Here is a 24,008-nt window from a genome sequence, read left to right as displayed (position 1 = left end):
AAACATATATGTATAATGGCGCGGAATTATAAGTAAAACAAAAGTATAAATGCCCCCCAATCCTGTCCCCCTCCCCCCACCCAAAACAACAAATGAGAAAAACAAAAAAATGGCAAAAACGTAACCCAGAAAAAAAATCAAAAAAAAAAAAACGAAATGAATACAAAACAAACCGATTGAATATGGAAATATGTTTAAATAAGTATTTTAGTGTTAATTATAAAATTTACAAGTACACAACACAAACAAAAACAACAACAATATAATATAAAATGAAATAAAGTTTTAAAACAATATTTGTAAAAAGTAAAAAAAAGAAGATCTAATGTGGTTTTAATTTGTTTTCGAATTGGAAAGCAATCAGATCAATAGATATAAGAAAAAAGAACCCAGACTCTGTCCGTCTGCAACTGTTTTCTCCAAATAATAATGGGCTTTGGAATGGTACTATTTATGGCATTTTCCACTCTTGTAGATAATGGTTTATTTGTTCATTGCAATCACAGCTGGAAATCTGGCGGGGCCGATCTCTTGGAAAAGTTGTCTGTTTTTGTTATAATTGAACAATTTGGCAGCAAAGTGCGTGCGGCATGTTATCAGGCCCGTGTCTCGGTAACCACAGACAGACAGGGCCAATTGGCCCGGCACACGAACATGGCTAATGAATGGACAGTGCAGTTTAGTGTCGGAGGAGAGTCGGGTGGCCAGTCGAGGAATACATTGGGTTGTCGGGGCAACCGGCCCGCTCGATGGGGGCCCATACAAATTGAGCAGTTAATTACACTTTCAGCGGACAGTGGTCAGTACTGATAGGAGCGTTGCGGCTAATGCTGCACAAGGCAAACAAATCGATAAAGCAGCGGCCAGGGAAGGCAAGGAAAAATGCATGTCCATCAAATTGCACTGAAGAAATCAGGCCTTGCAACTTGCAAATACTCGCATTAATGCAACAAAGTGGCGTCGTCCTGTTTCCACACTTGCATGGGACTGGTGCGCACTGCTGTTGGCGCCGCAGGGGACAGACAGCCGCCGGCGGAGACTGTAGCCTCGGTGAACCATTGCCCGACCTATCGACAGATTGCTGGTGCCACAACTGGAGCCGGTTCGGCGCCGGCCAAGCGAGTTCCCATTCTGTTCTCCACCAATCGTGGACTCTATCTGCGTGTCGCCCAACCTGTTGGGGATCAGGAGGTGCTGACACTGCAGCCACGGGGCCAGAACTACAACATCAGTTTCTGTGACCTGGAACGCTGGGTGAGCCAAATAGCCAAGCTCCTGCAAGGCAATCCAGAGATTAACGATTCTTCTGTCTTCTTGCAGAGCACCAATCGGGCCAATGTTGTGAGCCTCGAGGACACCTTCACCATCACGCATCAGCGGAATATGACACCGGAGGTGCACTTGTATCAGCCGAGGCTATGGAACAATCACGTCAGCTACAGCCTGATGCACTGATCCCGACGGAAGCACCTCTCTGGATATAACTATATATTTATTTAACAAATGAAGTCTAATCTACAATACTGAATCTATTGAATTTAAGGAGTACTAGCTGCTGGGGCCTTCGACCGGAAACATGGGGATTTTTTGTTTAGTTTTTAGCAAATTTGTTTTCTTGAGAGGGGTTTCTTAAGTAATCTGTTGGGCGATTTGTTCCAAAAACTGGCAACCTATATAAGAGACTGAATGTATCCAGGAGGAGGCAGGGGGTCCACGTCGTGCCCGTGAGGATGAACGAATGAACGTGCCGGTAGTCTGATGTTGTCAGTTTGGCTAAAGAGTGCCAATTCCGAGAGTTTCTTTTCGTCGAGGTGTAGCCAGATTCAATTTTGTATTCCGTTTGCATTGAAAGAGGTTGGTAAAGAGGATATTGCAAGTCTTATATCTTGGTGGCCTTGTCTGCGAGTTCGTTTCCATTGATTCCTTGGTGGCTGGGAGCCCACAGTATGGTGCTTTTTGTTAAGTGTGAGCTTTTGTCTTATTTCCTGGATTGTGGGTTCGTTGTGATCCCACTTCCGTAAAGAGGATGTTGACGATTGGCTGTCCGTGCAGATCAACAATTTACAAGCATTTTTGGGAGCGAAATGGCAGGGTTTCGGCCGTGAAACTGCGAAGGTCGTTGAGTCGTCTATTGGTAAAATTCTAAACTGCATGTCTTGTTTTTGGCGGCGATGTAGATTTTCCTTTTTTTTGTGGTTGGTTTTTTATAGGTCCAATAAATTAATATAAATATTAGATCGATAGATAACCAATTTATATGTAGCCTTAATTATAATTCTTTTACTATTATAATTCCTTAAACAGAGAACTAAATCGAGTTACGAACAATATTTATAAGTGTTAGGCCCTATTGCCTCCTTAGGCCGTATTGCTGGTGAGTGAGGCCATCAGAAATTCCATTTTGTTCAGGAAACTCTTGCCCTCGATTTTATCAAACTTCACCTGACAAAGATTGAGAAAACATTAGCAAATATTAGAGAATATGAGACTAGAGCTGAGACCTACCTCTTTGAAATTGCCACCCAGATTCTCCCACAACTTCTCCGGCACCAAAGGACTGGGAAAGAAGTCCTGTCGCGGACTTCTCGCTATGTAAACCTTAACATCAATTTGAGGATCGCAGCGTATTTGAACGGCTATCATGCGATCACCATTCGGGGAGGCCAGAAGGCAGGAACTGGCATTGCCCAGAGGCTCCACCTTGCCAATGCCCAGATGATTGCTATTCGAGAGCACCGTCCAGGCCATGCAGCGGGCCAGGCTGACCAAGCAGGAGATTTGATGAGAGTTTATTTGGCAAAGTATCAGGTCACGCAGCTCCTGCGGCTCATAGGACAAGCGCATGACGCGTCCGTCACGACAGATGCACTTCAGTGAACGCTCCTTGACATGGATAACGAGCGAAGTTCGCCCAATGGCATCGTAGCCGTGGGTAACTATGTTGATCTTCACACAGGACATGGTAGGACTGTTCATGGCATTCCAGTGGGAAACAATCTGGGGATCCTTTACATCCCTCGCCAGCGTATCCAGCACGTACTGAGTGCGCTTGCGCATGAAGATATGCTGCGCCTGGGCAATGATCTGCTCCAGTATGGTTTGCGATTTGGTCATGTCCAGGAGCGTTTCACGATCAGCAGCCATGGGACCGGCCAGCATGCGCTTCTTCGTTGGACCCAGTGGAGCACTTGCCGGATGGGGGAACGGATGGTGCGAGTTCTTGTAGTGAACCTCACGCAGCAGCTGGTGAAGGGAATGCTCCAGCACATGATCGTGATCGTTAATCGGAGCCGGTTGGTTGGAGTCAAAGGTGGTGGAGTGGCACAGGGAGATGATCAGTTGAATATTGGGCAGCAGGGTGGCTCGTATCTGATTCCCAATGACCACATGCGGAATAGGCGCCTGCAGCTGAATGGCCTCGCGTGCCAGCTGTGCGAAGAGCTCCTTGCAGAAGAGAACGTTCTGGGCAAACTCCAGCGTCTTCTGCCAAACGCCAACCTGAGCGGTTATGTTAGGACCGTGTCCCATCAGATTCACCTGTGCTGTGCATAGATCCTCTTGGTCTTTTTGCGTGATGACTTTAATGTAGGCTACACCTTGCAGCTCAGCCGGTACAATTACCCTCAGAGCGGAGCTGGCCTTCATCTGCATGCCATTGTTGGTGGCTGTGCTGCTGCTGGTAGTCGAGGTGCTGGCACTGTCGTCGTCGGATGCCTCCTCCGCCTTGGTTACCTCGAAGGTGCCGCTCATTCCGAATTTCGATCCCGCTGTGCGGTAGCTGAGATCTCCTATGATAGCATTGGATACCTTCTTCAAGCGCCAGTTTTGACGCAGGCGCAACAGTTCTATGTGAAAGTCGGATACGTTCCGGCTACGCTGTTCGCTGTGGGCATTGCGAAGACGCTCGGCGCCACTCAGCAAAACCTGGGCCGCTTGTGAGATAGCCTTTTTCCGACTATAAACCTGAACAATGGGCTTTGTATCGTCGCCCTCCTCCAGCAGAGGATCTAGCACCAAATATCGCTTGTCCTTGGCTATGGAAATCACATCGGATAGCACACAGATTTCGGTCAGGGCATCTTTGAGCTTGTTCCGCACGGCATCCCAGGGCCAAAGGCTCTCCTGGAACTGAGTACCATCTTTGTTCTCTTCCTCAGCAGCAGCGGCTGTCTTCTCCTCCTTCTTCAGATCGTCCAGCGATGTTTTGCTGAAGTCTATGCGGGCCGCACACTTGGCCAGGCTCTCGGATAGAGTCGGCGGTCTGAAAAGTTCATCAACAACTTGTTGAGAAAAGCCAGTTTCACTCAAATCGAGCACTTACGGTTGGTACAACTCGGTGCCATCATATCCAATCTCCCGTATCTGGTTCTCGCAAGTGGTTTCCACCGATATATTCACAGAATTGGACATTTTTGTTGACGAATTTGCCGGAAAACATTGGCAAAAAAATGCAAGCAAGAGGTAGAGTTGCCAAGCGTCTGCGATTGCCAATCGATAAGGGAGACTATTAGTAATCGGTTTATTTCAATGATATTGATATTAAAAACATTGAATGGAAATAATGCAATTAAATTATTCAATTTGCGACGAATATTATGCGTAGTTTTTAAGCTTGCAAACCATTTATTTTAGAATAGTAAGCATGCGGTAGAGTTGCCATCAGGTTTATCGTTTCAGTCCGGAACATTTTACAATACTAAAACATTACTTTCATATTTTTTGACTTCTCATTTTGGACTCCAACCGAAATAAATAATATTATTATGTTGTTTCTAAAGAGTAAGGAAGAGACGTTGGATGTGACTGATTACACTGTCATTATACCCAGCATATGTGTGGGAAATGCGGCTCAACTCGCCTGCGACCTGTTGATTGCCTCCAAACAGCTCAAGCGCATTGGATCCGTCACCCATCCAGCGCTCATACCGGTCTTCGGTCCATCTGCCTACCAGCATGAACCCAACGAGAAGGTCTCATCGTGTGAGCTGTACGAGGGAGTCGAGGACAAACTGCTAGTCATACAGTTCCGGGCACCGTGGATCGCGCGACACACACGCAACTTCCAGCAGCAATTGGTGGAGCTCATCAAGAGTGCCAAGCGAGTGATCATTCTCAGTGGCAGCTTTGGCTTTGAGAAACGGGTTATTGAGGAATCGCCCTGGGCCTACCGTGCCAGTGAGAATTTTAAGCTGGCCCACGCTGCCCAGCTTGGTAATCCCGATCTCATCAAGTGGAAGGAGCACACAGGAGAGGCTATCTATGGAGGCGGTAACGCCTTGCAGTTGTTCAAAGCCTTCGATGAGGCTCAAGTGCAAGTCATGCTGCTGTTCCGCTACCTCATAGAGGGCGACAACTCCACAGATGCCAGTCTGATCGTGAGAGAACTGAACGAACTGTGCGAGGACTTCCTTCAGCTACGCGGCGGTGGCGATGGCAGCTTCAAGCTGACCGTCCCCAAATCCTGGAACTTGCTCTTTGGCAACGATGTAACAGAGTTTCTATTCTAGTTGTGTATATTTTGGACAAATAAATGTTAATCTTTCGGTGTAGGATAAAAGAGATTGCTAGCACGATGCTCCCTGAAGTATTCACTGCCGTGTTCCTGGTAATCCTTGCGCGTTGTCAGCGTCTGACCAAAGTTGGGCTGACTGGCCTGGACGCAGGCACCTAGCCAGGCGTTCAGCGTATGATCATCCGATTCGTAAATGGAAAACTTCGACTGGAAAGGACGCATTTCCAGAAACTCCCTGGCCAGACGCTCTTTGAGACCACGGAATTGAGCACAACCGCCGGTTAAATAGACGTGCTCTACCATGCGCTGCTGTTCCTGGGCGGTGAAGAGCTTCAGCACAAAGGCTATCAGCTCCGCCAGGCCCGCCTCCGAGGACCCAATCATGCTTGGCTGAAAGAGAATCTCAGGCACACGGATATCCTCGACACCGAAATGCAATTGATAGTTTTCCGCTGCGCTCTGGGTCTGCACCGCATTGCCATCATCAAAGTTCACGTCGTAGTGGCTGAGAATTTTCTCGAATTCCAGCAACTGCTCGTTGTCGGCATCCGAATCGCTGTCGTCGTTATAGCGATTGATGCGCTTGTACACGTCCCAGTCGTTGTCGTTCATGCCAAAGCCATCGTCCTCCTCCTCGCCATTGGCCTTGCGACGTTTCTCGCTGCGCGCCAGCGTCGAGATGATACGCATCCGCTCCTGTGCGGCATGCGTGTGCCGTTTTCCCTGCTCCTGTCGCTGCTGCTGGCGGGTCTGTTTGCGCTGCAGTAGCTGCTCACGCTTGCTCCGTAGCTCGGCCAACCAATCCGCCTGGGATACGCCCTCGGGGGCCTTTGGCATTTTGTCAATTTTTTCCTGCTGCTTGCTGGGCTTCGGTGAGCTCAGGGGACGTTCCTTGATGCGCTTGATGCGATTACTAATTGTGCTAATGAGCGAGTCCAATTCATCCAGATTGCCAATCTGTTGCTGGGCCAGAGCCAGCTCGAACTTCTGCAGCTTATCCTGCTCATAGAGCTGTCGAAGTTTGTTGTACACAAACAATTGTTGCTCATCCTCGAGCAGCTTTTCGCCCTCCCTGCGATTCTTAATCTCCAGCAGGCGCATCGCCAACTCGCGACGCTTCTCCAGCTTCTGCTCGGCTGTGAGCAAAGCGTTGGTGGCCGTGACCGGATTGTATGGCAGCTGGATCTTCATGATGTGCTCCTCGTAATAGTCCATTTGTCCCCATTTGAGCAGCTCCTCCCTGTAGTCGACAGCAATGTGGCAATGCTCGTGGACCAGCTTCTCCATTCGGCTAATGGAGATGGCATTCAGATGCACGGGATACTTCATTTGCATCAGACACAGCAAATATGTGATAATGTGATAGCCTCCGACATTCAGGCGACGCACATGCTGCAGCTGGAGCTTGCCATTCAACACTGGGATCACGTGGGTGGTGCTGTAGCCAAAGGAGATGATGAGGGCATCCGATACCTGCAAATATAACTCTTTAATCAATCAAATCACACATTTTTGACGGTGGCTGTGGGTGGGTCAACCTTCTTGCGACGATTTTGATAGTGCTCCCAACTGTAGAGGGCATCGATGCCATATGAAACGGCTGGAATGCCATAGCATTCAAAGAGCAGTTCGCTCATGTTCTGGCGGCAGAAGTTGGGATTGGCCAGCGCCTCGGTCAGCACAATCGGATTTGCTATGCTCTGCTCTCCCTCGAAGCCCATTTTGGTGAAAATATAATCAAAGATCTGCTCCTGATGGTTCCAGTTGGTTATGATGTTCCTCTCGAATGGCGACTTTAGATGAGCCCGCACTGCTTCGATGTTGGTTATGTCATTGCCGACTTGTATTTCGGCTGGTACCTCAGCTGCGACTGGAGTCGGGGCACCGTCTGTGGTGTCCGGAATTGCTTCCTTCTTTCTATCTTTGCGAGGTTTGGTCAAGACGTTTCTGAATCGTAGCGCTGGCTCCTTGGTGTTGTTCCAGCCTACACGGCATTCGTATGAACCATTGTCGATAACCAAAACGCGCTTCGGCGAACCCATTTCGATGCTTTTATAAAGGAATTAGCAATTTCAATATGCGGTACAATCAAGGTAAACAAATGCGGCAAACTCAAGTGTTGGAAGGTGCACTTAGCTTCCGACACCATACAGAGCCAATCTTGCTTGCAAGGCATGACAACCCTGAACTATAACTGTAAGTGCAAAATTTTCCGCGTGCATTCTTTTAATTTATTTAAAAAATGTACGTAAAACTTAAGTTGGAGACTGAGGGAAACTCAACGGTGAGCAATAAATAATACTGCATATTTGACACAGTATAATGCCAATAATTTCTTCGCAGCTGCCGCTACTTTTGGCAATAGATGACGATGCGACAGTTTATGAGCTGAAGCAGCTACTGGAGCCGTCCATAGGCATCCCAGCAGATCTGCAGCAGATTTACTCGCTTGGAAAAACCATTGGCGACCAATGCAAGTTGTCTGCAGTCCTGGATTATCAAGTGGCTGAAATCAACGGGACGGCTGTCTCGCTGTACAAAATGAAGGAATTCGTGTGCTTTCTGCAATTCCAGTGCTACAATCAGAAGAAAGGAGAACCGGAGACTAGAAATTTGACCATAGAGAAAGAAAAAAGGTAATTAAACCATTCTCTCTAAATAGAAACGAATGTGTCTAAAATGTAATACTCAGGGCGCGTCTTTCCAAGGAGAATTTGGACTTGCATCGTATGCGACTCGTATGCGATCCAGTAAATACGACAATTGTACCAGAGACAGAGAAAGCTACATGTTCTTCTGGGTGTATTAGAAACGAGCCTCACGGGTCTTATATCACCCAACCTGGAATTGCTAAGGACACCGCAGGTGTGAAGGATACAGCCGAAACAGTAGTTGCATGTAGCGCAAAAAAAAGACTGAGCGAAGATGACGAACTTATATATGCCGGTGTAATGCCAGAAAAGCGTAAATTTGTTTTGGTGATCAATGAAACCGACTCAACGTCTGGATTCGACTCTCTTATGGACCATTTTCATGGGCTCTTTGGCAAATTCGAGGACTGCGATACCCTCCAGTTCAGCGAGAGCGACTCTGTAAATGTATTTGGTAATAATTTAATGATTATATCTGAGGATAAGAAAACCTGTGAGTGGATAGCCAATGGTACAAGCACCATTTATCCCCGTTACAAATGCTTCAGCATTATCGAGTTTTTTGGCTTGATAAAGTGCTCTTTTATACTGCCCATCGTTGGAAAGGACAAGGAATTGGGCACTATTTTCAAACTTTTCGAGCAGCAGAACGTTGGAATAGTGACAGATAAGTGGATTGTGACGGATCGAACTATGTTGGATCCCAAGAGCTATGATTTCGACGAAAAAGCTGCTTCAATCATATTGGATAACCAGGAAGTTGTGCTCTACGTTGATCGTGAGAGTAAAACATCTATTTCCGAGCAGGGCTTCAAGCTTAAATACTGCTTTTGGCGCCTACAATTTACATTCTTTTAAATGTATTTGTTTAAAACCTCCACTTCGTGGTTTAAAAAATTAAATCCGAAAAATAATTAAGGAACGAACAAAAAAAAAACTAACAAAAATAATTTATACAATTTATATTTTTGTAATTAATGCACTGCTTGCTACTTGTTAGTTGGACTACTTGCCTTGAAATGTTTTGACAGATCTTGTATCTTAAATCAATAAAACTTTTAAACTACGATTATTGGATTTTACAAATTGGATTAATAAAATAAGATTTAATTCCGTTTAAATTTTTTTCCCCCTATAAATGCACATTGTGTGTTTGTTTTGTGTCATACCAGAATATCAGCGGCAAGAATTTGTTATGTTGGCAACCCTAATATTCGGTCAATAAGCAAAGAAGAAGCAGCACAAAAAAAACTTCTTCGTGACTAAAAACCGAGTCGCAAAATCCTGGCTAAAAGTCTGGGCCCTGGGCCTTCCTCAGGCAATATCAAAACAAAAAACCAATCAATTGTAGCTAATCGATACCCGGGACAGTTCTAAAACGGCAAAATGGAACGAATCAATTTGGAAAACATTGATATTGCACGTCTGGAGGAGGCTGTTGTCGTATTCTATCGCTCAAACTCCCATGAGCAGGCAATTACGCACGAATGGCTTACGGAGGCCGAGGGCAGCCCGCAAGCCTGGCAATTTTCATGGCAGCTAATGCAACTGGGCAAGGTAAGATATGTACATAGACCTGCGCATCAATTAATTCAATATGTATACTCGTGCATGCAAATGCATACACATGCCACGATGCTTGCACCTACTCAACTCTACTCTAAACTACTCTCTTCCCTCGCAGAGCCAAGAGGTGCAGTTTTTTGGCGCAATCACCCTTCACGCCAAGCTGATGAAGCACTGGAATGAGGTGCCGCCGGAGAATCGCGAGGAGCTCAAGCAAAAGATTCTCGAGAAAATTGTCCAATTTGCTGGCGGACCAAAGATTGTCCTCAATCGCCTGTGCATTGCACTGGGCGCATATATTGTCCACATGCTCGATGAGTGGCCCAATGCCATTGAGGAGGTGATTGATACCTTTCAGAACCAGCGCATACCCAATGTCAAGCCCGACGTCCAGCTCTGGATTATGCTGGAGGTGCTGACGGCCATACCCGAGGAGGCGCAGGTCATACACACCTCAGTGAAGCGGGTAACGTTGCGAGCGGAGGTCGGCAAGCGCGTTCCTGTCATTCTGCAGACGATGGAGGCATATCTGAGGCAGCAAATGAACCGCGTGTGGGATGCAGAGGCCTACAGCAACATGATACGAGCTGTCAAGTGCGTTGGCACTTGGATCAAGTGAGTGAAATGCACATTTCCCTATTGCATGCGGTAATTGTTGACTTGACTCTCTCGCACCGTAGGAACATTGGCTATTCCCTGGAGGCTTGCGTGACCATTACGGCTGTCCTTCTGGAGGTGGTCAACAAGTGCTACTGGCCCGCCGTTCAAACTGGCGATGGCTGCATGTCCGCCGATGAGAATGAGCTGGCCGAGAACTGTCTCAAGTCCATGGTGAACATCATGATCCAGCCGGAGAGCCACAGCTATCCGAAGACGGCCTTTGTTCTGCTGCGAATGTATCTGGACTCGCTGTGTGAGATCACAAAAATGGAATGGAAGCGGGATAATGACAACGAGGACATCATTGTCCACATTTACATGCTGTTTGTGTCCGCCGTGGAGCGCCACTCCTCGCTGCTGCTGAGTGGCGTCATCTCGCCGGATCCGATTCTACCGATTACAGTGAATCGCATGGTGCAGGAGATTTTACACTGCACGGACAAGCCGGGCATCTATCCGGTTGAGGAATCCTGCAGCACCATGGCCCTGGCCTTCTGGTATATGCTGCAGGACGAGGTCTTCGCCATGACAAACGAGGAACACAAGCGCCGATGCTGGGAGTACATAAAACCGCTGTACGCACACTTGACCAGCATTCTGGTGAGGAAATCGGAGCAGCCCGATGAGAAATCACTGGACAGATGGAGCTCTGATGATCTGGAATGTTTTCGATGCTATAGACAGGATATATCCGATACCTTTGTAAGTGCTTACTGAGTCAAATTCAAAGAAACATTGCTCATGCCTCCCCTCCTGTTACTAGATGTACTGCTATGATGTCTTGCACGATTACATATTGGTGATCTTGTCGGCGATGTTGGACGAGGCCATAGCCGATATGCAACGCCATCCGACGCACTGGACCAAACTGGAGGCCTGCATCTATTCGTTTCAATCGGTGGCCGAGCACTTTACCAACGACACTTCGAGACAAATTCCAAATTTGATGCGTGTCCTGAACGAGATACCATACGAGAAGATGAACGTTAAGCTGCTGGGCACGGCCCTGGAGACAATTGGTTCCTATTGCAATTGGTTAATGGAGAATCCCACCTATATACCGGCGGCCATAGATCTGCTGGTGCGCGGCCTCAACTCGTCCATGTCGGCCCAGGCCACGCTCGGTCTGAAGGAGCTGTGTCGCGACTGTCAGCTGCAATTGAAGCCATACGCCGAGCCGCTGCTCAATGCGTGCCATGCCTCGCTCAACGCCGGGCGCATGAAGAACTCGGACTCGGTCCGGCTGATGTTTAGCATTGGCAAATTGATGAGCCTCTTGCCGCCCGATGGCATACCCAAGTACTTGGACATAATAGTCAGTCCATGCTTTGAGGAATTGCAGGCCATTTGCCAATCTGATGGGGTAAGTGCAACCAAAATCAACTGCCCCTGAAATGTATGATTACAAAAAGGTTTCTCATATTCGCATTCCTATAGAAAACTCCCACGGCACGGATTCGCACAATTTTCCGTCTCAACATGATCTCCACTCTGTTTTCTTCATTGAATACCGATTTGAGTGAAGAGGACAAGGAAATACAGATTGTCCAGCCCGTTTTGTTGGTCATGCAAAGAACAATGCCAATTTTTAGGCGCATTGCCGAGATGTGGGTGGAGGAGCTAGATGTTTTAGAGGTATAAAGATTGGTTTAACCCATATGCTGGATGCACATGCTATAAACCATACTCGTTCTTAACTTATAGGCCGCCTGTAGCGCCATGAAGCATGCCATTATGAACCTAAGAAGCAGCTTCCGACCCATGCTGCAGGATCTGTGCTACTTTATTGTGGCCAGCTTCCAGACACGCTGCTGTGCACCAACGCTAGAGATATCCAAGACAGTGCGTAATCTCTCTATCTCTCTATTGGAAATCATTTATTTTAATTTTCTCTTCCGCAGACTATTGTCATGTTTTACAGGGAAGAGGGCTGTAAGCCCTATATGCAAGAACTTCTGCGGGAGTTTATCAAGCACAGCTTCAAGCTATTTGAGAACACGCCACAGCAGAACTTCTCGAATATATCGGACACCATGGAGGCCTTCTTCGGCTGCCTGGCTCAGATTGTGAAGAAAATACCTCAGGCATTGGAAGACAAGACACTGGCCTACGATCGCCTCGTCTACTACGGCCAGCGTTGCATGACGCTGCCCGAAAGCGGTGCCATACGCTGCGGCATACAGTTCATGACACACTTTACGATTCAGTCGCGCAACCACGAACACATCACCGAGGTCGTGTTGAAAACTGGCGAACAGACCGTGTACTTCATCATGATGTGTGTGGGATATTTGACGCCACGCTCGCAGGTGGACAAGTTTGCCGATATCATATTGGCCCTTAACAAAAAGTATCCTGCGGAGCTGGCCATCTGGCTAAAGACCGTGATGTCCGTCCCCCATTTCCCCACACCGCTGTTAAACGATGCAGAAAAGTCGCGATATGTTTCTTTGATTATCAAGTGAGTGTGGCCTTAACATTGATGCAGCAAAGTGATTATAAACGACTTCTGCTTTACAGGGAAAAGGTGAACAAGCGGCTGCTGCAACAGCATCTGTCGGAGATGGCCATCAAGTTGCGCGGACTCACCGAAAAGTTCCAGTAAATATGGAAGCCTGAAGCTATTTAGAGGCCAACCAAATCGCGCACCTTTGCTTTTCAAAACTGGATTCTAAATGTGTTTCTGTCCTGTGTCCCATGTATTTAGACTGTAATTTAGGCGACTCTGTAAATGTTCCTCGACCTTAAGTTGTTGTTACCGCACCTCCCACACCCGCCACCGCCTTAGTTTTTAACATCTCCAAAAACTCTCGACAAGACAAACTTTTATTTATAATTTTACAAAAATTACATGCTTTCATTTACAATTTTTTCCATAGGGTGTATAACTCATTTATATTTATTGTTTGTTTTATATTTTTTTAAATTTTTTTTATACATAAATATTTTATTATTCTTAAAATTTAGAAAGTTTCGATTTTTCACCATTTCCTCGTGTATGAAAAAAATCTGCCTTTCAAATTTTTATGAATCTTTAATCCCCAGTTTTTTTCTAGACCTTGCCATTATTATTATTGTTTTGCAACTTTTCCCCATATCGTGTATGTATCTATAATGCCAAAAAATATGTAAATACATCTCTTTATATAATATATATATATATATATATATATATATATACATATATATATATATATGCGTATGTGTGTCTATAGCTAAACTGAAGCCTTTCGTTTTCTTGGCCTGTGTACAGCACTTGGTAGTGGTAGCAAAACTTTTTTTTGATCCAGCAGCTCCCTGCAACATGCAATCAATATCTTCTCATTTCATTAAGAATCATTTGAGAATGTCCATCCGCTTTTTAGAGACAATGACTATTAAACCAAACAAATGGCTGACACGGATCCAGTATTATATATTTAGATTGATATATAGTATAGAAGTAGTAGCTACGACCAGCAATAGTCCAAGTCTGTTGTTGTTGTTGTTGATGAAGATGATGATGTTGATGTTGCGATGTGGATGATAATATAGAGGGTATTCACTGTGCCTGGGACGCTTAGAAATTGGCACAATCTTTGGGTGGCAGCTCTCCCGATCCTCCTTTTCTACACTCCTGCTCCGAGCATCCGGCGGTGTCACAGTAAATACCTCCCCCCAAAAAAGAAACTACACCAAATCTCTGGGCATTCCTGGGATCAATAGGAATACGATTATGGATACCCGTACCCCCACATATATATATATAAACATATATATATATATATATATATATATATATATATATATATATATATATGTAATACATACAAAAATACACTCATTTACATACATATACATATATGATGTATGTATGTAACGCATCATTCTTTTTAGGCTTTCATTGTTTTAGGTGTGTGTGTTTATCGTACATGTATGTATGGATAGGTAAGCTGCTAATTGCTAGGCTACTCATATAAATCGCGTATATTATAAACTTTAGCTGTGGAGAGAGCAGAGCTATATGCGCCATGTATGCATTGTAGTTAAAGATATATGTATGTATGTATGTATATATTTGTATATGGTTTGTGTGGTATGGTATTATGGCTACATATGTAGCTATATGTAGGTCGAAATATGCAGTAGATGCTCAATCATGGTGGTAAACACAGCTACGCCTTAAGTTACGACAATTCAATTCAACTGTACATTTATATATATGTTTTTTGCTTAGTTTTCGTTTTTTTGTTTCACGTTTTCACTGAAATGGTAAGAGCACAAATTGGATTCTAATATTATTGTATATGTTCCGTTTGTTAAACACTAGGCAAACAGCAACAACAACAACAGCAAATTCATGCAAAATAAAACAGTATAGAACTAGTAATCATTTCTTCCCTTCGGGCATGCTCGAAATAATATTTGTATCATTCGCAATCAAATATTCTGGGATTTGTCTGATCTTTATTGGTACTATGCATTTTTCATTATAGATAAGTATTTTATATTGTATTTATATAAAGAAATTATGTATTTAATCTTGTCCACGCGCCCTCGCACTAAGCCCCAAGCGTGTGTATGGTTGTGTTTCTAGTGTGTTAGAGCGTAGGCACAGTGGTTCAATCCGGTATGGTAGTTGAATATTAAAATGGTTTCCATTTCAGTTCAGAAGTATTTGAATGCTTGATATTTATACAAATGTTGGTTTGAATATGGAACTACACTTCGCTAAATATTTATGTATATTTTTCCCGCCCAATTTCGATGAGTTTCTGAACCACTGTGCGTACATATGTTTGCTCAGAATTAAAGCCGTATAGACAGAGCGAGAGAGGAGAGAAGAGTATTTGTTGTGCTTATGAATTCGAGTTTAAAGACAGTGAGAGAACCAATAAGAGATAATAAATAAATAGACAAAAGTTAAAGATATACAAATATGTATTTTGTTTTTTTTTTGTTTGTTTGTTGTTTAAATGACATGAGTGTGATTAATTTTAACAGACATTCGTTCGATTAGAATTAGAGTTAAATTAGAGTAGGTGTTCGCTGGGCACAGCTCACAGCAGACGCCATGGATCAGATCACACATTGGCGGGATTAGTAGTTGTTTAGTGTGGTTAGTGTGGCAAGTGCCTGTCTCACCTCTCGGGGCTCCTGCAGCGACGACTGTTTCTGTGGTGGTAGCGGCGGCGGTGGCTGGCGCGACTGCTGCAGTAGCTGATCGTACGTTAGATCATTCTCATTGTTTTGATCGTACAGATTTTGACTATCGGTTAGCTGCTGCTGCTGCTGCTGCTGCTGCTGCAGGCGGCTGTTATTGAAATAGCTCGACCTGGACCACCCTGGATTGGTCCTGGCCAGGCTCTCCACCTGCTGCCAAAGCTCCTCCCGGTGCGACAGCTTCTCCCGCTCCCTGTCGAAAGACAACAACAATCATATGATTAGATATACAATATTAGGAGGTGTAGTAGTGTGCTGTCCGTACATCTGCTTATCTTGCTTGTAGTTCTTGCTGCACTCGTCGAACAACCGCTGATCCATCTCCATGAACAGCTTGAGCGCATTGTAAATGAGACCGTGTATGGTCTTGTTCCAGTGCGTCTTGGAGTTGCGATTCAACGCTGGGAACATTATTGGCAGTATAACCGCCGAATTGTCCGCTATTAGGGACATAATGTACTCGTTGTTCCAATAATACAACGCCCGTTCGGCCACCTGAAAGTGCGGCGAGGAGACACACTTGGCTATCTGACGAAACAGCGGCACCATCACCTTCTGGAACTCGGCCGGCTCGATCACATCCAGCAGCTCTTCCACCTCATTCAAGAACATCACCTCCTTGGGACTGTGCGTCTTCGGCCAGAACTTAAGCAAACTTCTGCATGGGATGGGGACAATAAATCAATTTTAATGTGTTTTACATCTCATGCTCACGGCATGTTGTGCGGAAGTTGGGCTCAACACTCACTTGATGACCGCCTCGGACAAACTGGGATCCTTCTCGAGGAACTGCACCACACAGTAGGTCAACTGTGGATGATAGACCGAGAGGCTCTTGGCTTTGTTCAATGGCAGCAATACCTTAAGTAAAAATTGTTTATGCTTCTCTTTGAGCGGTAGAGCAAAACCATTGATAATGCTGCCCGATATCTCCAATAATTCGGCTATGCCATTATGATGTTCCGTCTCATAAATAAATCTAAATAAAACAAAAAAGACAATGGTTTAGAGAGGATTGGGATAGGATCGGATATACGGGGGGCGAATCACCTGTAAAAGACATTGTTGATCTGCTTTCCAATAAATGCTCTCAAACCCAAGAATTTTCCATAGATGCGATGTAAAACAGTCGATAGGAAATCACGTTCACGTGGATCCTCCGAATCGAATAAATCCAATAATTGTAATACAAATTGATGATCAATATAACGCTTAGCAATATTTGGTTGGAAATCCGGTGACTCCAAGAAACGCAAAAACAGCTCGTATACCAATTGAAGGTGTGGCCAAGACGACTCGAGCGTTGGCTCATCCTTTTCGGGATCAAATTCGGCACCATTCGGATTTGATGATGGCGGCAGTGTCCGGAATAGATTCACAGAAAACTACACAAAAATGTATTTATTATGGAGAGGATAGAGTTTGGTATGGTATCCTAAATACTAACCATATTGATCGCCTCCGGATAGATAATTTCGGTAATGATGCCATTTTGGTTTGTGAGAAAATCGACCATCTCGTGCAGAGCCGCACGCTTCACCTCCTTGAATTTGAGGTCGCTCAGCGGCTCGGAGAAATCGAAAAGCGTGCAACATTGTCGTATCTTTTGGATGAAAAGCTCTTCCCGTTCACTGGCGGCCGTCTCTGCGAAATCCACAATAAAATTTATCAAAATATTTTACGTTTTTGTTATATATGCTGCTCTATCTACACATTGAATAATAATGAAAAATATTATAATCCTACGAAAAACGTCAAAGAAATCAACAGCAAATCGATCAACAAAAAGTAAGGCAAGGCGAAACTCAAAATGTATCAAAAATTCAATGAAGATCAGATAAAGGATCAAATTCTATGGGCCACCAAACCGAATGGCCATGTCGACCAGGTAGATGTGGTAGGTGCTTCTATCACTTTATCTGCGTGCCGCATGGCCATTGGCTTGGAATTAGCTGGAGCTGGAGAGATAGCAACCTCGCAGTGCAGGCAGTGCCAAGGCAACCAAAGCAGTGGGCGGCGAATGAAACAGATTCCGATCGCGTGCACGTCCTGGACTGCCCGTCAGCTGTTGCAACGTTTGTGGGGATTTGAGGCCCTGATGATGATGATGTTGCGACGAATGACCAATAATTCCAGCCATTCCGCCACCGCCTGTGACATCACCATTCTGATGTATGCCCAGCGTAGTCGTTGGCAGAATAACAACTGCAGATGTGGATGTGGTTGTTGCTGTCGCTGTTGCTGTCACTGTTGCTGTCACTGTTGCTGGTGCTGTTCCACTGCCATTGCGCTGGCCAATGCCCAGGGAGATGCTTATGCCTCCCACCAGATTCTGTGCCACCGTTGGACGGAGCTCCTCGGCTGGCGGCACGGGCACCTCCTGGCCTTCGGCGGCAGCCGATGGCAGGGTCGAGGATGCTGCTGCCGCTGCTGCTGCTGCAGCACTATTTCCCACACTCTTGGTGGCATTCAATATGTTCTTAATGGCTGCGGCCGCACTCACGGGTGACTTGGAGGTAGATGAGGTAGCGATGAAATGAGAGTAGATTGATTTTTTTTTAACATTTTTTGTTTTGTGAATCAGATTCTGTTTGTGTCTGTGTGGGTGTGCAGAATATTTTTTTTTTTTTCTATATTCATATACTTATTTATTTGCTCTATAATATATACTATACAATTTATATTTAACTAAATTTAACGGACAAGAGTATGTTGGGACTAGGGGCCCGCGGACTGCGGTACTGCCGCAAAGCATTGCTTCGCAGTGGCGTGGACACCTACTCCGTCTGCTCCTTCCGCCTTCTCTCCAAGGACCTAAGCGTTCGCATCACGCTAGAGGCGAACTCCGCGGCCGCTTCCCACACCTTCGGGTCTGCCAGCATCAGCGGCACCAGAGTCTCGGTGCTGACCCTAGACCCTGCTGCTGTCTCCAATGTCTGACGCTCGAGGTCAAACCTGTGGCAGTCGAAGAGGACGTGGCGAGCGTCCTCCTCTATGCCTGTGCCACACTCGGGGCACCAGTCCTCTGTCTCGTGGCCGAAGCGCTTGAGGTAGCCGCGGAAGCAGCCATGTCCGCTCAGTGCCTGGGTAAGGTAGAAATCCACCTGGCCGTGCTTCCTTTCAACCCAGCATGCTATGCTTGGGACGAGGGTGTGGGTCCATCGGCCTTTGGGTGAGTGGTCCCATCGAGTCTGCCATCTGTCTATGCTGGTCCTTCTGGCGGCGTCCTTAATTTCTGCTTTGGAGCGTACCTCGGCTGCACTGTCCGTCATAGCATCATGGATCTCCTTCCTCTCCCTTATCAGCTCCCTGAGCGGAACTTGCCCGGCAATGACTAACGCGGCTTCTTCTGAGATGGTCCGGAACGAGCACGCGATCCTAATGGCGCACAGTCTGTACGTTGCCTCCACTCCTCGCATGTAGCTCCTCACCTTCGCGGCTTCTGCCCACACCGGTGCGGCGTAGAGCATCTGCGACGTCACGACGCTCGTCAGCAGTTTCCTCTTTGCCTGCTTTGGCCCTCTGGTGTTTAGCAGCATCCTGGATAGCGCTCCCGCGGTCCCACCGGCCTTCGTGTGGACGTATTCCAGATGCTCTTTGAAGGACAGGCGCGTGTCGATGAGGACTCCAAGGTACTTGATGGACCTCTGCGATTCGATCGCGGTCCCACCAACCTGCACTCTGGCGGTCTCGACCACTTTACGGCTGGATATCAGGACCGCCTCCGTTTTTTGGGCCGCCAGCTCCAGCCACGCGGCGGCTAGCCACGCCTCGACGGCTTGTATGGCGACGTTGGCAAGCTCCTCCACTGCGGCAAGTTCCTTCGCTACCGCCATTATTGCGACGTCGTCAGCGAAACCCACCAGGTTAGTGTTGGCTGGCATCGGGAGCCGTAGCCTAGAGCCCTGACATGTGTCCATTGTCAGCACCCTATTGCTGAAATAGCTGCGCGCTATATTCAGTAGGTAGCCCGGGATGTTGAAGGACCTCAGTGCCTCCAGCGTCCGGGTCCAGTCGGCCGAGTTGAAGGCGTTCCTTATGTCCAGTGTCACCACCAGACAATAGGACTTGGTTCCGCCTCTCCACCTAGTCCCAGCAATGGCTTCCTCCGCCGTTTGTACGACCCTCAAGATGGCGTCCAGCGTCGACCTCCCTTTCCTGAACCCGTATTGGTTCTGGGAGAGACCGCCTGCTGCTTCGATGGCTGCGCTCAGCCTCGCACCGATCTCACCCTTTCGAAGACTTTTCCCATGGAGTCCAGAAGGCAGATGGGCCTGTAGGAATGGGTGTGCAGAATATGTGTGGATGTGTGTGTGTGTGTGTAATAACGGAGCGCTGCAAACCTTGCTGGCCGCAATTGAGCCGCCTGCATTATTGGTGGCAGATGATGAAGCAGATGATGAGGACGCGGACGATGCTGCTGAGGCGGCTGCTGTGGCCGCAGCTGCTGCTGCAGCCGATGTGGCCGCCGAGAAGTGTTGCGCCAATGTGGATACAAGCGAATTTCCACCACTGGCTGTGCTTCCTGCCGCTGCCGCTGCCGCTGCTGTTGTTGCTGTTGCTGGTGCCGTGTTCTTCGACATCCCTGCATTTGAGGACAGCGACAACGATGATGTGGAGGACTGTGAGCCAAACGGCGACGAGGCTATCAGAGCGGCGGCTGCTGAATTGGCTCCACCACCATAGGTGGCCGCTAAGGATGAGCACGAGGCCGAGGAATTGGCAGCGGCCGAGGCCAACGAGGAAGAGGCCGCCTGCGAGAGCGAGGACAATGCCGATGCCGACGAATTGGAGCTGGTGGACGAGGACGATGGCGACGAGGATGTTGTGGTGGTTACTACTACTGCGGCTGCCTCTGGCGGCGACAGGGGCATCTTTCGACCCTCGAACTTGGCCTTCAGTTCCTCCACGCTGCTGAATTTGAATTTACTGCTACCCTGCGCAGACGATTCCAGCGACTGTTGGTGGAACGATGGCGACTTGGGTAAGCGTATGCCCAAGGCATAATATCCAGCGGCTGGTGGCTGATCCTGTTGCTTCTGTTGTGGTTGCTCTTTGCTGGAGGAGGAAGCAGAAACAGATTGGGATGATTCCTCCTGCTGTTGCTGCTGCTGCTGTTGTTGTGACTGCTGCTGCTGCTTCTGCTTGGGTCCGTTGAGGTTACCCGTCAGCAACATAGCACCGAATACCATTTCATTAGTGCCCCACAAATTCCAAATTTGATGCGTGTCCTGAACGAGATACCATACGAGAAGATGAACGTTAAGCTGCTGGGCACGGCCCTGGAGACAATTGGTTCCTATTGCAATTGGTTAATGGAGAATCCCACCTATATACCGGCGGCCATAGATCTGCTGGTGCGCGGCCTCAACTCGTCCATGTCGGCCCAGGCCACGCTCGGTCTGAAGGAGCTGTGTCGCGACTGTCAGCTGCAATTGAAGCCATACGCCGAGCCGCTGCTCAATGCGTGCCATGCCTCGCTCAACGCCGGGCGCATGAAGAACTCGGACTCGGTCCGGCTGATGTTTAGCATTGGCAAATTGATGAGCCTCTTGCCGCCCGATGGCATACCCAAGTACTTGGACATAATAGTCAGTCCATGCTTTGAGGAATTGCAGGCCATTTGCCAATCTGATGGGGTAAGTGCAACCAAAATCAACTGCCCCTGAAATGTATGATTACAAAAAGGTTTCTCATATTCGCATTCCTATAGAAAACTCCCACGGCACGGATTCGCACAATTTTCCGTCTCAACATGATCTCCACTCTGTTTTCTTCATTGAATACCGATTTGAGTGAAGAGGACAAGGAAATACAGATTGTCCAGCCCGTTTTGTTGGTCATGCAAAGAACAATGCCAATTTTTAGGCGCATTGCCGAGATGTGGGTGGAGGAGCTAGATGTTTTAGAGGTATAAAGATTGGTTTAACCCATATGCTGGATGCACATGCTATAAACCATACTCGTTCTTAACTTATAGGCCGCCTGTAGCGCCATGAAGCATGCCATTATGAACCTAAGAAGCAGCTTCCGACCCATGCTGCAGGATCTGTGCTACTTTATTGTGGCCAGCTTCCAGACACGCTGCTGTGCACCAACGCTAGAGATATCCAAGACAGTGCGTAATCTCTCTATCTCTCTATTGGAAATCATTTATTTTAATTTTCTCTTCCGCAGACTATTGTCATGTTTTACAGGGAAGAGGGCTGTAAGCCCTATATGCAAGAACTTCTGCGGGAGTTTATCAAGCACAGCTTCAAGCTATTTGAGAACACGCCACAGCAGAACTTCTCGAATATATCGGACACCATGGAGGCCTTCTTCGGCTGCCTGGCTCAGATTGTGAAGAAAATACCTCAGGCATTGGAAGACAAGACACTGGCCTACGATCGCCTCGTCTACTACGGCCAGCGTTGCATGACGCTGCCCGAAAGCGGTGCCATACGCTGCGGCATACAGTTCATGACACACTTTACGATTCAGTCGCGCAACCACGAACACATCACCGAGGTCGTGTTGAAAACTGGCGAACAGACCGTGTACTTCATCATGATGTGTGTGGGATATTTGACGCCACGCTCGCAGGTGGACAAGTTTGCCGATATCATATTGGCCCTTAACAAAAAGTATCCTGCGGAGCTGGCCATCTGGCTAAAGACCGTGATGTCCGTCCCCCATTTCCCCACACCGCTGTTAAACGATGCAGAAAAGTCGCGATATGTTTCTTTGATTATCAAGTGAGTGTGGCCTTAACATTGATGCAGCAAAGTGATTATAAACGACTTCTGCTTTACAGGGAAAAGGTGAACAAGCGGCTGCTGCAACAGCATCTGTCGGAGATGGCCATCAAGTTGCGCGGACTCACCGAAAAGTTCCAGTAAATATGGAAGCCTGAAGCTATTTAGAGGCCAACCAAATCGCGCACCTTTGCTTTTCAAAACTGGATTCTAAATGTGTTTCTGTCCTGTGTCCCATGTATTTAGACTGTAATTTAGGCGACTCTGTAAATGTTCCTCGACCTTAAGTTGTTGTTACCGCACCTCCCACACCCGCCACCGCCTTAGTTTTTAACATCTCCAAAAACTCTCGACAAGACAAACTTTTATTTATAATTTTACAAAAATTACATGCTTTCATTTACAATTTTTTCCATAGGGTGTATAACTCATTTATATTTATTGTTTGTTTTATATTTTTTTAAATTTTTTTTATACATAAATATTTTATTATTCTTAAAATTTAGAAAGTTTAGATTTTTCACCATTTCCTCGTGTATGAAAAAAATCTGCCTTTCAAATTTTTATGAATCTTTAATCCCCAGTTTTTTTCTAGACCTTGCCATTATTATTATTGTTTTGCAACTTTTCCCCATATCGTGTATGTATCTATAATGCCAAAAAATATGTAAATACATCTCTTTATATAATATATATATATATATATATATATATATATATATACATATATATATATATATGCGTATGTGTGTCTATAGCTAAACTGAAGCCTTTCGTTTTCTTGGCCTGTGTACAGCACTTGGTAGTGGTAGCAAAACTTTTTTTTGATCCAGCAGCTCCCTGCAACATGCAATCAATATCTTCTCATTTCATTAAGAATCATTTGAGAATGTCCATCCGCTTTTTAGAGACAATGACTATTAAACCAAACAAATGGCTGACACGGATCCAGTATTATATATTTAGATTGATATATAGTATAGAAGTAGTAGCTACGACCAGCAATAGTCCAAGTCTGTTGTTGTTGTTGTTGATGAAGATGATGATGTTGATGTTGCGATGTGGATGATAATATAGAGGGTATTCACTGTGCCTGGGACGCTTAGAAATTGGCACAATCTTTGGGTGGCAGCTCTCCCGATCCTCCTTTTCTACACTCCTGCTCCGAGCATCCGGCGGTGTCACAGTAAATACCTCCCCCCAAAAAAGAAACTACACCAAATCTCTGGGCATTCCTGGGATCAATAGGAATACGATTATGGATACCCGTACCCCCACATATGTATATTTAAACATATATATATATATATATATATATATATATATATATATATATGTAATACATACAAAAATACACTCATTTACATACATATACATATATAATGTATGTATGTAACGCATCATTCTTTTTAGGCTTTCATTGTTTTAGGTGTGTGTGTTTATCGTACATGTATGTATGGATAGGTAAGCTGCTAATTGCTAGGCTACTCATATAAATCGCGTATATTATAAACTTTAGCTGTGGAGAGAGCAGAGCTATATGCGCCATGTATGCATTGTAGTTAAAGATATATGTATGTATGTATATATTTGTATATGGTTTGTGTGGTATGGTATTATGGCTACATATGTAGCTATATGTAGGTCGAAAAATTGCGTCAAATTCATACTAATAGCGCG

At 46.1% G+C, this 24,008-nt stretch overlaps 8 protein-coding genes across 9 annotated transcripts; 5 read left to right on the top strand and 3 right to left on the bottom strand.

Moving 5' to 3' along the window:
- The first annotated feature begins 197 nt into the window (after nucleotides 1-197).
- On the top strand, nucleotides 198-2,209 carry LOC108155617. Its single transcript, XM_017286546.2, has 2 exons — nucleotides 198-1,254; nucleotides 1,321-2,209. The coding sequence occupies exons 1-2, from the start codon at nucleotides 982-984 to the stop codon at nucleotides 1,453-1,455; spliced, it is 408 nt and encodes a 135-aa protein (XP_017142035.1). The 5' UTR covers nucleotides 198-981; the 3' UTR covers nucleotides 1,456-2,209.
- Nucleotides 2,210-2,232: 23 nt separating this feature from the next.
- LOC108155614 (mediator of RNA polymerase II transcription subunit 17) lies at nucleotides 2,233-4,478 on the bottom strand. The gene is made up of 3 exons (XM_017286543.2): nucleotides 4,322-4,478; nucleotides 2,506-4,261; nucleotides 2,233-2,442 (listed from the first exon to the last, which is right to left on the bottom strand). The coding sequence occupies exons 1-3, from the start codon at nucleotides 4,408-4,410 to the stop codon at nucleotides 2,359-2,361; spliced, it is 1,929 nt and encodes a 642-aa protein (XP_017142032.1). The 5' UTR covers nucleotides 4,411-4,478; the 3' UTR covers nucleotides 2,233-2,358.
- Nucleotides 4,479-4,679: 201 nt separating this feature from the next.
- Nucleotides 4,680-5,580, top strand: LOC108155616 (proteasome assembly chaperone 2). The gene has a single exon (XM_017286545.2). It carries the CDS (start codon nucleotides 4,764-4,766, stop codon nucleotides 5,505-5,507), a length of 744 nt encoding a protein of 247 aa, XP_017142034.1. The 5' UTR covers nucleotides 4,680-4,763; the 3' UTR covers nucleotides 5,508-5,580.
- On the bottom strand, nucleotides 5,496-7,648 carry LOC108155613 (actin-related protein 5). Its single transcript, XM_017286542.2, has 2 exons — nucleotides 7,051-7,648; nucleotides 5,496-6,985 (listed from the first exon to the last, which is right to left on the bottom strand). The coding sequence occupies exons 1-2, from the start codon at nucleotides 7,552-7,554 to the stop codon at nucleotides 5,534-5,536; spliced, it is 1,956 nt and encodes a 651-aa protein (XP_017142031.1). The 5' UTR covers nucleotides 7,555-7,648; the 3' UTR covers nucleotides 5,496-5,533.
- A 27-nt stretch (nucleotides 7,649-7,675) lies between these two features.
- Nucleotides 7,676-9,240, top strand: LOC108155615. The gene is made up of 3 exons (XM_017286544.2): nucleotides 7,676-7,796; nucleotides 7,856-8,148; nucleotides 8,205-9,240. Exons 1-3 carry the CDS (start codon nucleotides 7,755-7,757, stop codon nucleotides 9,019-9,021), a joined length of 1,152 nt encoding a protein of 383 aa, XP_017142033.1. The 5' UTR covers nucleotides 7,676-7,754; the 3' UTR covers nucleotides 9,022-9,240.
- Nucleotides 9,241-9,372: 132 nt separating this feature from the next.
- LOC108155612 (importin-13) lies at nucleotides 9,373-13,254 on the top strand. Its single transcript, XM_033389246.1, has 8 exons — nucleotides 9,373-9,720; nucleotides 9,848-10,344; nucleotides 10,410-11,091; nucleotides 11,153-11,752; nucleotides 11,827-12,024; nucleotides 12,094-12,231; nucleotides 12,291-12,850; nucleotides 12,910-13,254. Exons 1-8 carry the CDS (start codon nucleotides 9,550-9,552, stop codon nucleotides 12,992-12,994), a joined length of 2,931 nt encoding a protein of 976 aa, XP_033245137.1. The 5' UTR covers nucleotides 9,373-9,549; the 3' UTR covers nucleotides 12,995-13,254.
- Nucleotides 13,255-15,452: 2,198 nt separating this feature from the next.
- On the bottom strand, nucleotides 15,453-20,802 carry LOC117185911 (serine/threonine-protein phosphatase 2A 56 kDa regulatory subunit gamma isoform-like). 2 transcript variants are annotated; one of them, XM_033389249.1, is made up of 7 exons: nucleotides 19,935-20,802; nucleotides 17,566-18,100; nucleotides 17,039-17,235; nucleotides 16,642-16,976; nucleotides 16,340-16,570; nucleotides 15,857-16,249; nucleotides 15,453-15,784 (listed from the first exon to the last, which is right to left on the bottom strand). In XM_033389249.1, exons 1-7 carry the CDS (start codon nucleotides 20,781-20,783, stop codon nucleotides 15,469-15,471), a joined length of 2,856 nt encoding a protein of 951 aa, XP_033245140.1. In that variant the 5' UTR covers nucleotides 20,784-20,802; the 3' UTR covers nucleotides 15,453-15,468. The 2 variants fall into 2 exon arrangements, with proteins under 2 accessions (XP_033245140.1, XP_033245141.1); XM_033389250.1 differs by having other exon boundaries at nucleotides 15,857-16,246.
- LOC117187165 (importin-13-like) lies at nucleotides 20,795-22,732 on the top strand. Its single transcript, XM_033389257.1, has 5 exons — nucleotides 20,795-21,230; nucleotides 21,305-21,502; nucleotides 21,572-21,709; nucleotides 21,769-22,328; nucleotides 22,388-22,732. Exons 1-5 carry the CDS (start codon nucleotides 20,814-20,816, stop codon nucleotides 22,470-22,472), a joined length of 1,398 nt encoding a protein of 465 aa, XP_033245148.1. The 5' UTR covers nucleotides 20,795-20,813; the 3' UTR covers nucleotides 22,473-22,732.
- The last annotated feature ends 1,276 nt before the right edge of the window (nucleotides 22,733-24,008 follow it).

The sequence above is a fragment of the Drosophila miranda genome, chromosome 2 (assembly GCF_003369915.1).
Source record: "Drosophila miranda strain MSH22 chromosome 2, D.miranda_PacBio2.1, whole genome shotgun sequence".
In the NCBI taxonomy this organism is placed as follows: domain Eukaryota; kingdom Metazoa; phylum Arthropoda; class Insecta; order Diptera; family Drosophilidae; genus Drosophila; species Drosophila miranda.
The sequence above is the reverse complement of the archived record's forward strand: the minus strand, read 5'-3'. Positions and strand labels throughout refer to the sequence as shown.

Coding starts and splice junctions, on each gene's coding strand:
- LOC117185911 (XM_033389249.1), bottom strand. CDS start 20,783: ATGGTATTCGGTGCTATGTTGCTGACGGGTAACCTCAACGGACCCAAG. Junction 17,236..17,565: donor GGCACTGCCTGCACTGCGAG/GTTGCTATCTCT, acceptor TGGATTTCGCAG/AGACGGCCGCCAGTGAACGG. Junction 16,571..16,641: donor ATCAACAATGTCTTTTACAG/GTGATTCGCCCC, acceptor TGTTTTATTTAG/ATTTATTTATGAGACGGAAC.
- LOC117187165 (XM_033389257.1), top strand. CDS start 20,814: ATGCGTGTCCTGAACGAGATACCATACGAGAAGATGAACGTTAAGCTG. Junction 21,231..21,304: donor CCATTTGCCAATCTGATGGG/GTAAGTGCAACC, acceptor GCATTCCTATAG/AAAACTCCCACGGCACGGAT. Junction 21,710..21,768: donor CGCTAGAGATATCCAAGACA/GTGCGTAATCTC, acceptor TCTCTTCCGCAG/ACTATTGTCATGTTTTACAG.
- LOC108155614 (XM_017286543.2), bottom strand. CDS start 4,410: ATGTCCAATTCTGTGAATATATCGGTGGAAACCACTTGCGAGAACCAG. Junction 4,262..4,321: donor GGCACCGAGTTGTACCAACC/GTAAGTGCTCGA, acceptor TGAACTTTTCAG/ACCGCCGACTCTATCCGAGA. Junction 2,443..2,505: donor TGGGTGGCAATTTCAAAGAG/GTAGGTCTCAGC, acceptor AATCTTTGTCAG/GTGAAGTTTGATAAAATCGA.
- LOC108155612 (XM_033389246.1), top strand. CDS start 9,550: ATGGAACGAATCAATTTGGAAAACATTGATATTGCACGTCTGGAGGAG. Junction 9,721..9,847: donor AGCTAATGCAACTGGGCAAG/GTAAGATATGTA, acceptor CTTCCCTCGCAG/AGCCAAGAGGTGCAGTTTTT. Junction 12,851..12,909: donor TATGTTTCTTTGATTATCAA/GTGAGTGTGGCC, acceptor TCTGCTTTACAG/GGAAAAGGTGAACAAGCGGC.
- LOC108155617 (XM_017286546.2), top strand. CDS start 982: ATGGGACTGGTGCGCACTGCTGTTGGCGCCGCAGGGGACAGACAGCCG. Junction 1,255..1,320: donor TCTGTGACCTGGAACGCTGG/GTGAGCCAAATA, acceptor GTCTTCTTGCAG/AGCACCAATCGGGCCAATGT.
- LOC108155616 (XM_017286545.2), top strand. CDS start 4,764: ATGTTGTTTCTAAAGAGTAAGGAAGAGACGTTGGATGTGACTGATTAC.
- LOC108155615 (XM_017286544.2), top strand. CDS start 7,755: ATGTACGTAAAACTTAAGTTGGAGACTGAGGGAAACTCAACG. Junction 7,797..7,855: donor AGACTGAGGGAAACTCAACG/GTGAGCAATAAA, acceptor ATTTCTTCGCAG/CTGCCGCTACTTTTGGCAAT. Junction 8,149..8,204: donor ACCATAGAGAAAGAAAAAAG/GTAATTAAACCA, acceptor TGTAATACTCAG/GGCGCGTCTTTCCAAGGAGA.
- LOC108155613 (XM_017286542.2), bottom strand. CDS start 7,554: ATGGGTTCGCCGAAGCGCGTTTTGGTTATCGACAATGGTTCATACGAA. Junction 6,986..7,050: donor ATCAAAATCGTCGCAAGAAG/GTTGACCCACCC, acceptor TTATATTTGCAG/GTATCGGATGCCCTCATCAT.